Genomic DNA, 14,577 nt, shown 5'->3' with positions numbered 1-14,577 from the left:
CAAGCCCTTTCATATGACTTTTCCCTTGAGATTTGCACCCCTCCCTATCCTAAGAGCAATGTGGGCAAGTGTTGTGTACACATATTCAGAAGAAGTACTCCCCTGTTTTGAGGGGCGCTGTGTTGCCTAGAGATACTAAAATTCTGGGGAGGAAGGAAGAATTGACTCTAATCTCTGTACAACACAGCACTCAGTTGATGGTGTGACTTAGTGGGTAAGCAGGCTGAGCTGTGAACCAGAAAGACGCTGGTTTGCATCTTGTGTCTGCCATCAACTCACTAGAGGCATTAGGCAACCCACTCCTTGATCTCATCAGCATCTCCAACTGCAGCATGGGGGAGAATAATATTGACTTGCCTAAGAAGGTTGTTGTAAGGATTACAGGTAGAACATGCTTTAAACACTTGAAAGGACCAAGGAGGAGGATTAGTCCAGTTCCCTGGTGGACCATAGTGAGGATTTATTCCTTATGAGAACAATTAACCCAGTTTGGTGCTTCTCCACACGAGGAAATTGCAATCTCCCCTCTTGTCATCCTGGGCCCAGGTGGGAGTAACACTCCCTAGTGGTTGAGGTTGGGAATTTAGTTGTCTCATAGGAATTTTTAACCAGTGGTGTCCCTGGAAGCGTCTTCAGTTTAAAGTTCCTGTTGATTCACACTTTGTGGTGTTAATGGTGTCCCCCCCCCCCCGGTGTTGCCCATGGGGATTGGATGAAATATGAAGGTGAGCCTGTGAGGAGAAGGGGTTTGCTTGGTTGTTACTGGGCAGTTGCTTCCACTCTGGACTGGATTTGGCAGAAGAAGTGCTTTCACTTTCAATAGGACCATCCCAGTAAGCCAAGTAGGCCAAATCTTAAGCTGTACTTTGCTGTGTGTTACTAGTACAGGTGAGATGGAGAATAGTCGCTCAGCAGAGTTCCCAGGTGGGCAGCATGTGCTGCCTGGCATGGCTTTCCTTGGGGCTCAGAAGAAACATTTCCCCTTGCAGACAGCCGTTGGAATTGGCCAACTGCCGGGGCTTGTGGGAGTGCCTGCCAAAAACCTTGTTTAAATTGGCCAATCACGACCTTCGAAGTGGGTGTGGCAAGAGCGGCGGACCAGAGTAAAGAAGTCTTCACTCCAGTTCACTCCCAGAACGCTTAAGGCAATGGTGTTGGGCCTCAACAACACTGTCAGCAGAGCATCAACTCTCCTGCCCCCACCCTATATTCTGCTCCCTTGGTGCTGTGGTTCAAAATGGTTGCTGTATTTGGGGCTGGGAAGGATTTTGCCTCCAAACAAATGGACCCATTCAAGGGCTTTGCATTCCTCATAGCAATCATCACAATTTTTGGCAGATAAGGAATTGGTGGAATCCTTAATCTAATCTCAGGTGTGGGGATTGGCGGGGGGAAGGGCGTACTATTTGTGCATGTGTGTGTGGCTTTGAAATTGGCATTTCACAAGCTGAATTATAGTTGGTGAGGTTTTTGTATTTTTTGAATGTTCAAGGTTTTGATGTGCTGTAATCCAATGTTATGTTACAATAATATGGTACAGCATTTTTTTTTTAAAGAATATTGTATCTTTAGCATTATATTATTATTTACTGCCTTGGTGCACGCGGTCCTGAAAGGTGGCTAGTAAATATTTCAAAATAGAAGTGCCTAAGTGCCCACATGACCTGGAAGCTGTACACCGGCTTCCTCGGCCAATAAAGCGAGATGAGCGCCACAACCCCAGAGTCGGCCACGACTGGACCTAATGGTCAGGGGTCCCTTTACCTTTACAAGTTGTTTTTCTTTTATTTATCATTGTAGGCTTTTATGATACTTTGCGACTTGCTGATGATTGTAAGTCATCAAGGTTTAAGTGATGGACTGATTGAGTGTGTGGAGTACCTTCCCAGTTCATCTCTTCAATCAAAACTGCTCTTCTTCGTTGAGGATCATGTTTTCGCAGAGGAGCCAAGAGAATTCAGAGGTCAGCAGCATTTTCCAGCAAGGAACTAAACATACATTGCTGATAATGTCTGTGTTCCACTTAGTAGTGTTCTGCTACCCAAGGTAGACAGGGCGATAGCAACTAAAATCACATACTGAAATTACATGCCTCGGTGGGCTTACTGGAACAAAAAGTTTTAGCAGGCTCTGAAAACAGTACAGCGATGATGCCTGTGTAATATCAATGGACAGGGAGTTCCCAGGGTGCGAAGGAAGATGGAGTGGATGCACCATGGGAGGTGCCAATGTGATCGCTCATCATGTGTTTATTTCAGTATGGGGCTTTCAATGCTCTCCTGTTTAATCTTCCTCCTCATTCTTGGTCCCCATGATATAGATTCTGTTGGCAGTCAGAAGTCAACCCTGTGGTTAACATCTACTGCAGGTTCTGGCACTGAAGATGGAGAATTTACTCCAGAAAAATACCTTGTGCCATCGTTTATATTTCCCACAAGAAGTTCTTCCCAACACTTTAGTATTAGTATTTCTAGCATATAGGTTAGCACAATGAATCAGGAAATGTTATTTGTTATTATAAGGTAAGTTGCACTTGCACTGATTTTTATTATTTTTATCCAGCCATATATGAATGTGATTAACTTCCAAGTCATAGTTACATAGGGTTTAGGAGACCTCTGGTATTCACTTGCTCCTCTTTGCTGCTCTGTACATACTGCTTTTCCGTGAGGAGATCCATGTGAAATAGCAGATGAGTTGTTAGCACTATCATCAGCCTTGATAGCTCAGTTGGTTAGAGCGTGGGGCTGATAATGCCAAGGTTGCAAGTTCGATCCCCGTATGGGACTGCTGCATATTCCTGCATTGAAGGGGTTTGGACTAGATGATCCTTGGGGTCCCTTCCAACTCTGTGATTCTGTGATGTCTGAATAACAACAAATAAATGCTTTTAAGGTTTTGTGAGCTGGCCACATACTCGAGGGTGTCTATTGCTCAGATTAAGGTTTGTATTTGAAAATGCTTCGGAATGCAGTGTTAGCATGAAACCTAACCAAACTCGCTGCTGTAGTCTTGACAGGAGAAGAAGTGAAAAAGATGGAAGAACAAAAATTGGATGCCTTGCAGCAGAAACGGTGCCTCCTTGCAGCTTATTGCAAGTTAATTGTCCATAATGTTGTCGAGATGACTGCCGCTGCTGAAATCTACAAGCATTATATGAGGGTAATTGAATAATCTCCTTAGCGATGCCTTCCAAATGCTGTAAAAGTTACAGTGGTACCTCGGGTTAAGTACTTAAGTTGTTCTGGAGGTCCGTTCTTAACCTGAAACTGTTCTTAACCACTTTAGCTAATGGGGCCTCCCACTGCTGCTGCCTTGCCGGAGCCTGATTTCTGTTCTCATCCTGAAGCAAAGTTCTTAACCCGAGGTAGTATTTCTGGGTTAGCGAAGTCTGTAACTTGAAGCATCTGTAACCTGAAGCGTATGTAACCCGAGTTACCACTGTATATAGCAAGCACAAACACTTGAGTTCATTAGTACACACTCAGTCTTGATGCACGTGTCATGGTGAGTACAAATGAGTACACTCTGTATTCCATTCTGTTTTATTACATTGCTGACTGCACTTTTTGAAGACTCCTCCTTAGCAGCACCCATATTTACACTGTGACAGTGGGGGGGGGGGGAGAGTTATGGCAGGCTGGAGAAGTGTTTATGTGCATTGCTAATACTCTCACTACTTTGAGGGAATCTTACAAGGAAAGAACTTTGGCAAGGTGTCTTCACACCCTACAGTTTGTTTGTTTTTTAAAAGGTACATGCACCTAAAATGTTTTGAGTTGAAAACTCAAAATACAGTTGAAAGTGCAAAGATGCCAACACACATATCTGGCGGGTACACTTTCCAGGCAACTGTGCCTGGCTGTGGTTCTGTTTGAACATACACTGGGAACAAATCTGGTTAGCTGCAATATAGTGAGAAGGGATAAACATAATACAAAACCGTAGCTTGGCGTTATGCGCACCAGCCTCAGGTCCACACACTTCCCTCTACACTGGTGTGGCCATGAGTAGGAGATTGGAAGCATTCACTCCAGTTTTAAACTAGCTGCAGTTTGTTGTTTCTTACAAGGGGCAAATTGCGGGTGGTTCCCTGTAGCTTGCCTGAAAAAAGCCTACAGTGGTGCCCCACAAGACGAATGCCTCGCAAGATGAAAAACCCGCTAGACAAAAGGGTTTTCCGTTTTGGAGGTGCTTCGCAAAACGAATTTCCTATGGGCTTGCTTCGCAAGACGAAAATGTCTTGCGAGTTTTTCCGACTTTCCCCCCCTTTCCCCCTTTTTCTAAGCCGCTAAGCCGCTTATCTGCTTATCCGCTAAGCCGATAAGCCGCTAAAAGCTGCTAAGCCGCTAATAGCGCTAATCCGCTAATCCGTCAATGGGCTTGCTTCGCGAGACGAAAAAACCGCTAGACGAAGAGAATCGCGGAACGGATTCTTTTCGTCTTGCAAGGCACCACTGTACTTCAAATCATGGTATGGTCCCGGTTGTTCAGATAAACCTTGGTTAAAACTAAACTGCAGTTCCTGGTTTCGATGAAGCAAGAGATTGTGGTTTAAAACAGAAGTGGATGCCTCCGATTTCCTCCCTCCTTGTCACTGGAGGAGGGAGTGGGAGCAGGCCCATTACACATTAACACTGAACTGGGTTAGCTTTGTGTCCAAATTAGGTCATCACATGAAACACCTCTGCAAAACTGGTCAGGTATGGTCTCTGCGTAATCACATACACAGGAAATAAGCACAGAATGTCTTCAGAATATTCTAGAGCTAGAACCTAGATGTTTTGTGCAGCGGGGTACACCCGGAGGGGAAGATTCAATACCTTCCTGCTCAGTTCTTATTTGAGAACTTCACCAGTAGCATTAGCTGGAATATTTTTTTAGGTTTTCCAAAAACAAGCGGATTAGGCCTGTGATTTTTCTTTTCTCCGCTCTCTTGTTTTTATATAGATATGAGCTATGATCCTGTTTGGAAGTGAAACTCACTTCTAATTAAATGTGTTAAATCAGGAGTGTACTGCACGAATAAAATCGTGAGAAAACGCTTGCAATGTACAGTGGAGCCTAAATACCATCGTTCCTTATACAAAGCTATAAATAAGTTAACTTGTTTCATTGTATTTTAGTATTCTGCTGGAAGCCGCGAGTGGCTGGGGAAACCCAGCCAGGTGGGCAGGGTATATATAATAAAATTATTATAATAACTTTTTTGTTTTGTTTTTTAATAGCCTTTAAAAAATAATGCTATTCCTTGATGTGATTGAGAGTTTTCCCCTCTTTGCCATTTAACAGACTTATAATGACTTTGGCGACATAATTAAAGAAACCTTGAGCCGGACGAGGCAGAATGACAAAATTCAAAGTGCAAAAACACTGATCCTCTGCTTGCAGCAGGTAAGGCGATTCCTGTATACATCCCATTGGCAGGATTCTAAGGAGGCCCTTCTCCATCTAGCCTCAACTCTTGGTTAGGACTATATGGGGGGACGGGGGACATGCTCCTTCAGGTATTTAGTCATTCAGGCCTATATGTGTCATCTGTAAAATTCTGAACACAGACCAGAACTGTGTTGGTTGCCAGGGTAGTCCTTTAAGAATGGTGCGATGTGGCTCCAAATATCGACTCCTCTTAAAAGGCAATTTACTGCGTTTTGCACTAGCTGCAAAACGCTCCTCCAAATTGTTTACCTCCGCATAGAATAGATTTTAGGGAGAAAGGCAATGGCCTACTTGCCATCCTAATATGCTGGCTTTATGCAGGGCCAGACCTATCATTAGGCAGGCTGTGGTAGATGCCTCAGACAGCTGTTTTGGGCAGTTCATGAAAAGGCAGGAAATTGTTAGTTGGTTCATTTATTATGATTTTAGTTTTACTGGCAGAAAGGAGAGGTGCTTGTGGGATTTTCTGCGGGAGGTGCCAAAATAACTTGGCTGGCCCTGGGTACCATGAACCTTGTCTTTTTGTAGTTGGAAATGGTGTAGCCCCAATACAGGTTCACCATTTCCATGTGAGCAAGGCCCCAGATGCACTGATACATTTTATCTTGGTGTCATATAAAGAATGCAGAATTTTGCTAGCCTAGGCTAGCTTGCTCAGAGCTGTCTTATCTGCTCTGCAAGCTTATTTGCCACCCTCCAAGCTTCAGAATGTCCCCCTTCAGATGGCTGACATATGAGCCCAGTGGATTTCAAACAATGTCGTCAAGAGCTTAGGAAGTGCCATGACCCATCTGCTGAAATATGAGAGGTGGGGAGGCTCAGCAGCATTTAGTGAGCTGCGCTCTGCTCACATAAGTCAGGAGCCTGTGTTTACATATCACATAGGCAACCAGCCTAGTTTGGGAGTTTCATTGACCTTGGAAAGTTCGAACCTCAAAGCATGCTAATAACCCACCTAGCCAGTTGGTTTGGGGGAAATCACGTTCTCTTGTATTAATGAGCACTTTGGGCTTGTTCTCCTCCATTTATGCAAGGCAGGCTTCAATATAAAATGTACTTAGAAACTGTGAGCAAAGTATGTACACTTAGCTCAAGTTACGTGCTTAATCTGATCCACAAAAATATTCCTCAGAAAAAGTATTGGGATGTGTTAAAAAAAGTTTCCCCATATTCAGAAGAATTCTAAAAGGGGTTAATTGCATGTTACATGCAAATGGATAATTCATGTTGTTTAATTAAATGGCATCTCTCAGAAGGCATGGTTTATTTGTTTATTTGCATTCTCTCACACCATTTTGTACTGGAGAAGTGGCAGAGTTTAGGTGTCTTAATTGTGTCCCCCATGTATTCTGATCTGCCCACCACCCGCCCGGATTCCCACCTGTAGCGTTTGGATTCTTGCTCAGCTTGGTGGGATTCTAAAAATATATAATCAGATTACTGGTGCTTAACTGCATCCTGAGCAAGGAATTTGTCAGATGTATGGCAGGTATGTGTTCTTGGGGCTTTCCCCCCTTTAATTGCCTGGAAAATTTTATATCAATTCCTGTGGTCCACAGCTGTTTCAGAAGCATGCCAGAAGCCAGGACAACAGCAATAGCATTAACAGCATAGATTCCTCCTTCAACAACATTAAAGAGCTCGCACGGCGCTTTGCTTTGACATTTGGCTGGGACCAGGTGAAAAGTCGAGAGTCAGTAGCCATGATACACAAGTAGGTGCCAAATCCATGTTGTCCCTTGGTCTTCCATTGTGTGGCATCCATGTTATAAACCTCTCTCTCTCTCGTTTTCTTCTCTTCCTTACTGTTGCTTAAAGGGATGGTATTGAGTTTGCCTTTCAAGGAATTGGTGCCCTGGAAGGGAAGAGCCTGCCTCCCAATCTGAACTTCCTGCTCATCCTCAGTGAATTCTCCAATAAGCTTCTAAAGCCTGACAAAAGACTTGTGTAAGTTTTCCCTTTGGTGTTCAAATGCTTCTGGACAGCACAGGAGTCTCTGTGGTATTGAACTTAAATAAACTCTTACGTACAGGAGGTGTTAACTGAGGCATAGCATGGCTCCTGCTTACAAACTACTTGTGCATTTGTGCTCGGAGCGAATAAATGGCAACCTCTCTGTATACAATTCTGCCATGGATTTCTGTTAATGCCCTCCTCCTTGGTCTTCTGCTGCCAATTTGAAGAGGTGGGCTGAGCTGTTTGGACTTGGGCTTATTTTTGCTGCTAGCATAGCTCACACAGCACAGAAATGGACAAGCTGTGGCTATCTGGATATTGTTAGTCTACAGCAGGGGTTGGCAAGGTTTACCTTGCCTGGGCCGGTTCACTGCCATGGAGCCCCCTTTGTGGCGCCCCCAGATTGCAGGCGCTCATGAGCGCCCATGCGCAGACGCGATTTCTGGCACTACGGAAGTGAGTCCCTGTGATGCACTGGTTTAGTGCAGTGCGCAGGGACTCACTGAGCGGGCGGCTCAGTTTGGGGACGGCTCGTGGGCCGGTTAAATGACTCCCATGGGCCACTTGTGGCCCATGGGCCACAGGTTGCCTACCCCTGGTCTACAGCTCTCATCATTCTAGGAACATTTGCTATGCTTGCTGGGGTTGATGGGAGTTGTGTGTCCAACGATCTATAAAGGGCCACAAGATACTTGACATACAACTTAATTCTGTGTGCTTTTAGGCTGATCCTTGCTGGCCAAACCACTCCTAAGAGTGATGCAGGAGTAGGAAGAGTTATGTGAAGCTGCACACATGCATACACACTGTTGGTGCATGTTATGAGCAAGCAGTGTTGTTATCTATGCCTTGTCTACAGGAGAGCCACTGGAATATGAAAAGCAATTAGGAAACTGCTGTAATAGTATACTCTTGCTACACTAAGCAAGCGCCTTTAAAGTCTATGTTAAACATGCCATACTTTAAATGTCCTTTCTGTGTGGAATTGTTTCTGAATTAGTTTCTGAATTAGCTGATCGATGGGCTGCCTTGGTTGAGAAATAGAGAAAAGCTTTGTTAATTACTATAGTGAACCACCTCCTTGTCAGAGAAGAGCTCCTGATCTTTCGGTCGTTTGTATTTCTCCCTCTTGTTCACATCCAGATATAGTTACTTGCTGAGATATACCTCTGAACCTGCACTTTGTAAAGAAGAATTTGTGTACTCGCTGGAGTGGTACAGAACCTCTTTGCTGGCCAGTGATGAAGATGAGAGTTCTATCATCAGCAGCATAAGTGAATGGCCATCCGATAGGACACCATGTAAAAAAAACCTCTTTGAAGGTATAATGTGACTATTTTATTTTTAAAAGTTATAATAATAATAATATGTATATCTGTAGGTAATATGTATATAATATGTATATCTGTAGGTATATGTATAATATGTATCTGTAGGTAAACAATATACCGTAATTCTCTCATCTGGTGTCTTGTAGCAGTTGTATGGAACAAAGCAATCACACATCAATCTAACCATGTATATTCAGTAATCACAAAGTCATTTATTTAGCCCTTTCAGTTTCTCCATTATCCTAGCTTGCCAGATGGAACAATACTCCCTTCACCCCTTTGCTGTTCCAGGGGTTCTCTGAAACTGCCCCCTCAAGCCATTTTTTGTAGCATGCAGGGAAGGGAAAGCTCTGTTGCTGACAAGGCTGATCAGTATCAATCCCGACAGTGAGATAAGATATAAAAAGGGTAGAGAACTATCCTTAGACATTTCCCAGCAACTCCGTTCTTTGTTTCCCCTGAGTAAGCCAGCATTTTGTACCCACTGAGCATGCTTCCTTGGTTTTGTTTGCTGCATTTTTTAAAATATACTTTTGCAAAACTCAGGGTTTCCTCAAAGCTGCTGCTGCCTCTGTTTTGGCTACATAAGCGCAGACATTTTTTCATGAAGATCGGAAATATAAAAGCTTCTGTATCCACTGAGAAAACATTTTATATCCTGGCCCCTGGAAGCAACCCATTCAGCTTTGAATCTTATATTCTTTCTCCCCTACCATGGCTCCCCACATAAACCCTCTCCTGAAGTTTCGTTGTGGCCTTTGATGTGGTACAAGGAACAACAGTGACATGTAGATGGATGATGGATATAATTCGTTGTTTCCAGGATCCTGCGCCAAAACCAGTCACACTGAGATGGCAAACACACCTTCACATGCCCATTGCCCATCTGACCTCCCTTCCTTGGCACAGAATAGCAGGAAGAGGCTAAAATCTCATGACAGTTGTCACCAAGAATATCCATCAGGTCCTGAAAGACTGAAGAGAAAATATAGGTAAGGAATAGGCTTGGGATTATCTTTGTAACTTGGAATCTCTCTCTCGGCTGTAGTTGCTGCAGCACTTAAGAAATGAATCATTTCAACTCAACCTTTACTGAAGAACATATGAAGCTGTTTTGTAGGGTCTGTTTAGCCCAGTATTATCTACTCCCATTGGCAGCAGCTCTCAAGAGTCTTGGGCAGAGCTCTGGTATGCTGTTCTTTAACTGGAAATGTCAGGGTCCTTCCTGAAGTGTATTGTTAGCCACCAGTTCTTAACTTCAAAAATGAGTTTCTCCATGATTCCTATTAGAAAAGAAGTCTTTTTTTGGCCTCTAGATTGCAAAAACTAGTTTCCAAGGACAGCAGCTAATCTATCTGGCTTCTCGTTTTAGTATTCCAGATGGTGTCAAGGTAGAAAATACAGTAGCGGTTCTGGCTGAAGAGGCTGATATTGATGTTGTTGGTGCTGACCAGGTAAGGATGGCTTTATATTGAGGTTTCAGTTATTTTGTTGGTAGTACACACTGGTGGAGTGGGGAGGAATAAGGCTATTGCTCACAAAGGCTAGCCTTTTCACTTAGCGTCTCAAATCTTTGGAAAACACTCAGTAATGTACACTTTTTAATCTATTGCGGTAATATCTGCCTACTGTTAATGCCTGTTAAAGACACACACATAACTGGTAACTCCTAAATTCAAAACCCAATCTGCCCAGCACCACTGTTACCCATTCTTCATTTCTGCTCCGATGAGGAACTGGTGATTGAAAATGCATTTTTAATTAGAAAACATTATTCAAATAGCAATATAACTGCAATTCAAGTTGGCCACAGGGTCTGTACAGAGCTCTGTGTAATAACCTTGATTTGTGTATTATTTAGGAGACGTAAGAAGCAAAGACACTCTGCTTTTTCACGTGAATGAAGAAAAGTACAGGCATTGCAATGGGGGCCACACCTGGTTAGCTGAAAGCATGACATGGTATGGTTATAATATAACTGAATCATGAGAAAGGTAATGGCCAAAATTACAATAATTTCTTCAGCCAGTGTTACTACATGGTTTGATATGCTGTTGTGACTATACTTTTTTTCTGCAAACACTTGATTTTCATCTTCGTTTTGCTGAAGTTTCTCTGTCCAAAATGTGATGGCAGATGTAGTCAGGGCAACAATGGCAAAACCTACCATATAGTAGCAGAGCAGTATTTTATGTTGGGCCCATGGCAGACCACTTTTGAGACAAGACTGTTTACTTTTTAACACAGAAGCAGGGTAGTGGGTTTCTGGGGAATAGAGAAAGAGAAACTATTTATGTATGTGGGGGTGGGGAAGGGGAATCCTTAAAAACACAATTTCTAATTTGTATTTCATATGCTTTCTTGTATACCATGGCAGTCTAATATTGGTACTAGGGTGAAAATGTGCTCTATTCATTGTCACTGAGCTTGTAAAACAGCTGTTTGGTTTCATACTTTTATATTATCATGTTTGCAAAATAAAATGAGTGATTGTTTCAATCTGCCTAAGTGAGACATTCTTCCCCTGGCTTACTGTGTGCAGACAGACATCTGTTACAAGCTGCAGTAGTATTAAGAGTCTACACAGATGTTGAAGGAAATCAATGAATTTACATATATGAAAAAAACTTTATTTGAAAATAACATATTTAAATGCTTTAAACAGATCTGCACTGCAAACAAAATAGCTTACACCTGTTTTCGTTTTACATGAAAAACAGCAAGAATCTTCCTGGAACACAATATTTAGTTCCTCGTGTGAACGTTGAGATAATTAAGGCACTGCAAACCTTATGCTTTTAAAAAACTGGCGTAGCAACTTCTAGCTTGTCCAGAAAAGCCATCACTTCTCAAGGGAAGCATCAAACTGTTCAGCTGCTCTGACACCATTGGTATACTCATGGAATGTGTCATTAGCTAACCATTGAGGAAACACACTAAATGCCCATAACAAGGTTAGTGCACATCACAGATCAAGTAAAACTTACATAAGGTTTAAAAATTGGTTCCTTTGACACAGAATACAACATCCACTGCAGTCAAGTGTGAGCGATAAAAACCATTCTTGCAATGGGTGGCGGTGGGGGGTTTAAGTTGAAGGACTAAAAGGAGCACAGTGTGCGTGTGTTAGTTTTCAGGGCAAGACCACATTTTGCTGCGTGCACCAGCATGTCCAGTGATGCTTTGACCTTCACACACAGCTGTGACATTTTTTCTCTTTGAACTCTGGCAAAGTTATTAGATTTCTGCTGGGAGACCATTATCGCTATAAATGAAAACTAGGAAGAATTCTACTCTTTTTTTTAGAGGAGGGGGGAAGGTACGTTGTAATTCCATAAAGGTAATATAACCTATCTATAAATAAATTAACTCTATTTTACAGGCAACAATCTAATGAATAAATACAAAAAAGTAATTCCATAAAAAGCAACTTTCTTTTTCAAGGTATCTAAGGGTGATATTAAATGTTAGTCATACTCAGAGTAAGCCCTTTGACCTTCATGTATAAGACCATTTATTTCAATGGGTCTACAATGTCTACTTAGAGTGTGACTAACAATAGCAATCATCCAAAATGATTAAAATATTAACTTTGCAGCACAAAGAACTAAGTTTACTTTTTCTGGAAACTAAGCCCTACATAGATTTAGCAGACCTGCTGCAGACGGTCCTTATTTTTATACAAACAATTCATTCAAAATCATCTTCATAGTCATACTCATCTAAGTCAACGTCTGCCAAATGGGAAGGCATATCAAAGAAAGGCCTTTTTTCCATCTGATATTTCAGCACGTTGGTCTTCTGATGATCTCCAGGGTTCAATTCCGCTTCATAACTAGGAAAGCAACATAGGAATTAACGAAGAAAGTACATATTTATTGACATACCTTGTACTTTATTGCATTATGCTCCCAGCTGACCCATTTTTGGTGATAGCTATGTACCATACTCGATGGCTTTTAGGTTAGTTACGGTAACTGCTCATCAGTGTTGTTACTCACCATATATACTTGTGTATAAGCCAACTTTTCAGCACATTTTTTATGCTGAAGAAGCCCCCCATGGCTTATACTCAAGTGAGGATCCCACTTACTGTTTGCTGCCGCTGCTCTGCCAAGCGCAGTTCCTGTGCCTGCCCTTGCGAGCAGCAGAGGCTGTTGGCGGTGGAGGAGGAGAAGGAATGAGCAGCCCGGAAGCAGCCCTTTCAGGCTGCTCCTTCCTCCGCCTTTGCCACTGTTGGCATTTCCCACCCTAGGCTCATACTCGAGTCAATAAGTTTTCCCAGTTTTTTGTGGTAAAATTAGGTGCCTCGGTTTATATTTGGGTTGGCTTATACTCAAGTATATATGGCAATTAATGTTTTACATATAACCAGCCAGTAGCTCTGTTTGCACATAAACTCTGGCTTAGTGTTGGATAAGCCTCCATGAGCCCAAACAAAGCATCAATCTCAGATGCTCCCCTCCTCTCCTTTCATGCTGCCAAGAGGAAGATTTCTATAAACTTGATTTTCACTTTCAGAGATCCTCAGTTAGCATTATGCACACAGGGGAACATAGTTTAAAAATAAGCAACCGTCAGTTAAACAAGTCAGCTTTGTAAGTCATAGCTTGAAGCTGGATTGTTCCTTCTCAACCATAATCCCCAGTTCATAGGCAACACTGAGTTTCTCTGAAAGCAAAACAAAACTCAGGAGAACTGCTCTTGGCTCCATGGGAGGAGAGAGCAGCATATAAGCCCAGCCCTTTGCTGTGTGATGTGAACACTCATCTACATATCACTAAATCAGAAATGGGGAACCCGTGGCGCTCCAGGTGTTTGTGTCAACTTCTCATCAGGCCACGCCAGCATCCAAGAGAAAGGAATGATGGGAGATGGATTTTAACAACATACGCGGAGCCCCCCCCCCAGCTAAGCCATGGTTCAGCATTCTATGCGAACACAGCCAATATTCTTAGGCATGGTTTTGAAATACTTGCTGTCTCACATGACTTTGGAAATAAGCTTGGGCTAGGCTGCATGTGGACTTCCCCTAGAAAAGCCATGGTTGCTACCCAGAACAGGTTTGTGTTTTGTTGCAGGAAGCAAATTCTTCATTAAATAATTATCTTTCCCTGAATTAGTCACTTCGATCTATCTAAGCCTGAGCTGTGGTAATAAAACCAATCTCTTTTGCTAATATTAAGAAGAGATTCCGTAACTGTAGTAATTAATTAATAATAATAATAATAATACTTGTATATTTATACCCTGTCCATCTGGGTTTCCCCAACCACTCTGGGTGGCTTACAGCATCTCTAAAACAAAAACAAAATGCTTACAGCATCTCTAAAACAAAAACATCAGGCTTTAAAAACTACTCACCAATCATTCCACTGGTCACTAGCTGCTTCCTCTGCTACTAGGACATCATACTCTTCAGCAGCATATTTTTCCCAATCAGACAGTTCTTGGTTTTCATTTTCAGTGCCCTAGGGGTATGATCAATGATGCTTATAATACTGAAGAATGTTAAATGAAATTATCATCAAGGAGACTGTTAAGCTTATGAACATCAACTTGCAACACTAATTGTTCTTACCCTCAACATAGAAAACTGATCCTTCTGCTCATGATCTAAATATTTCTCAATGTTGAAAAAGGTGTCGAAAAACACATTTGCCATCTTGCACTTCTTTAAGTCATGAAGAGTTATTTTCCCTGGAAACAGGATCAGAAACAAGGTTTTAAACGTTTCATAAGTTACGGGCTGTGATAGAATTATTTGGAAAACTGAAAAGGCTTATAACATTGCTTTTACTGATGAACTAGACCTAATAAACCCTGTGGATAATATATGAGAGATCCCCCA

The 14,577-nt window shown here is 42.3% G+C and overlaps 2 protein-coding genes across 9 annotated transcripts in view; one reads left to right on the top strand and one right to left on the bottom strand.

Moving 5' to 3' along the window:
• LOC307214060 (cohesin subunit SA-2-like) overlaps positions 1 to 11,225 on the top strand; it is a 61,248-nt gene extending 50,023 nt beyond the window's left edge. For 3 of the 5 annotated variants that reach the window (XM_079972464.1, XM_079972463.1, XM_079972462.1), the window contains 9 exons: positions 1,801 to 1,963; positions 3,011 to 3,162; positions 5,293 to 5,394; positions 6,999 to 7,153; positions 7,258 to 7,386; positions 8,539 to 8,717; positions 9,550 to 9,718; positions 10,099 to 10,180; positions 10,588 to 11,225. In XM_079972464.1, the coding sequence (XP_079828590.1) occupies positions 1,801 to 1,963; positions 3,011 to 3,162; positions 5,293 to 5,394; positions 6,999 to 7,153; positions 7,258 to 7,386; positions 8,539 to 8,717; positions 9,550 to 9,718; positions 10,099 to 10,180; positions 10,588 to 10,596 (1,140 nt within the window). In that variant the 3' untranslated portion in view covers positions 10,597 to 11,225. Of the gene's footprint in view, positions 1 to 1,800; positions 1,964 to 3,010; positions 3,163 to 5,292; positions 5,395 to 6,998; positions 7,154 to 7,257; positions 7,387 to 8,538; positions 8,718 to 9,549; positions 9,719 to 10,098; positions 10,564 to 10,587 lie in introns of those variants that run through there. The other 2 variants (XM_079972460.1, XM_079972461.1) reach the window with 1 other exon arrangement.
• A 109-nt stretch (positions 11,226 to 11,334) lies between these two features.
• Positions 11,335 to 14,577, bottom strand: part of PPP2R3B (protein phosphatase 2 regulatory subunit B''beta) — a 38,640-nt gene continuing 35,397 nt past the window's right edge. For all 4 annotated transcript variants that reach the window (XM_079972756.1, XM_079972758.1, XM_079972757.1 and 1 more), the window contains 3 exons: positions 14,308 to 14,426; positions 14,091 to 14,197; positions 11,335 to 12,561 (listed from right to left, as the gene is read on the bottom strand). In XM_079972756.1, the coding sequence (XP_079828882.1) occupies positions 12,417 to 12,561; positions 14,091 to 14,197; positions 14,308 to 14,426 (371 nt within the window). In that variant the 3' untranslated portion in view covers positions 11,335 to 12,416. The remainder of the gene's footprint in view (positions 12,562 to 14,090; positions 14,198 to 14,307; positions 14,427 to 14,577) is intronic.

Source organism: Podarcis cretensis (genome assembly GCF_951804945.1).
Source record: "Podarcis cretensis genome assembly, chromosome: 4".
NCBI classification, from domain to species: Eukaryota; Metazoa; Chordata; class Lepidosauria; order Squamata; family Lacertidae; genus Podarcis; species Podarcis cretensis.
This window is presented reverse-complemented; position numbering and strand designations above follow the sequence as displayed.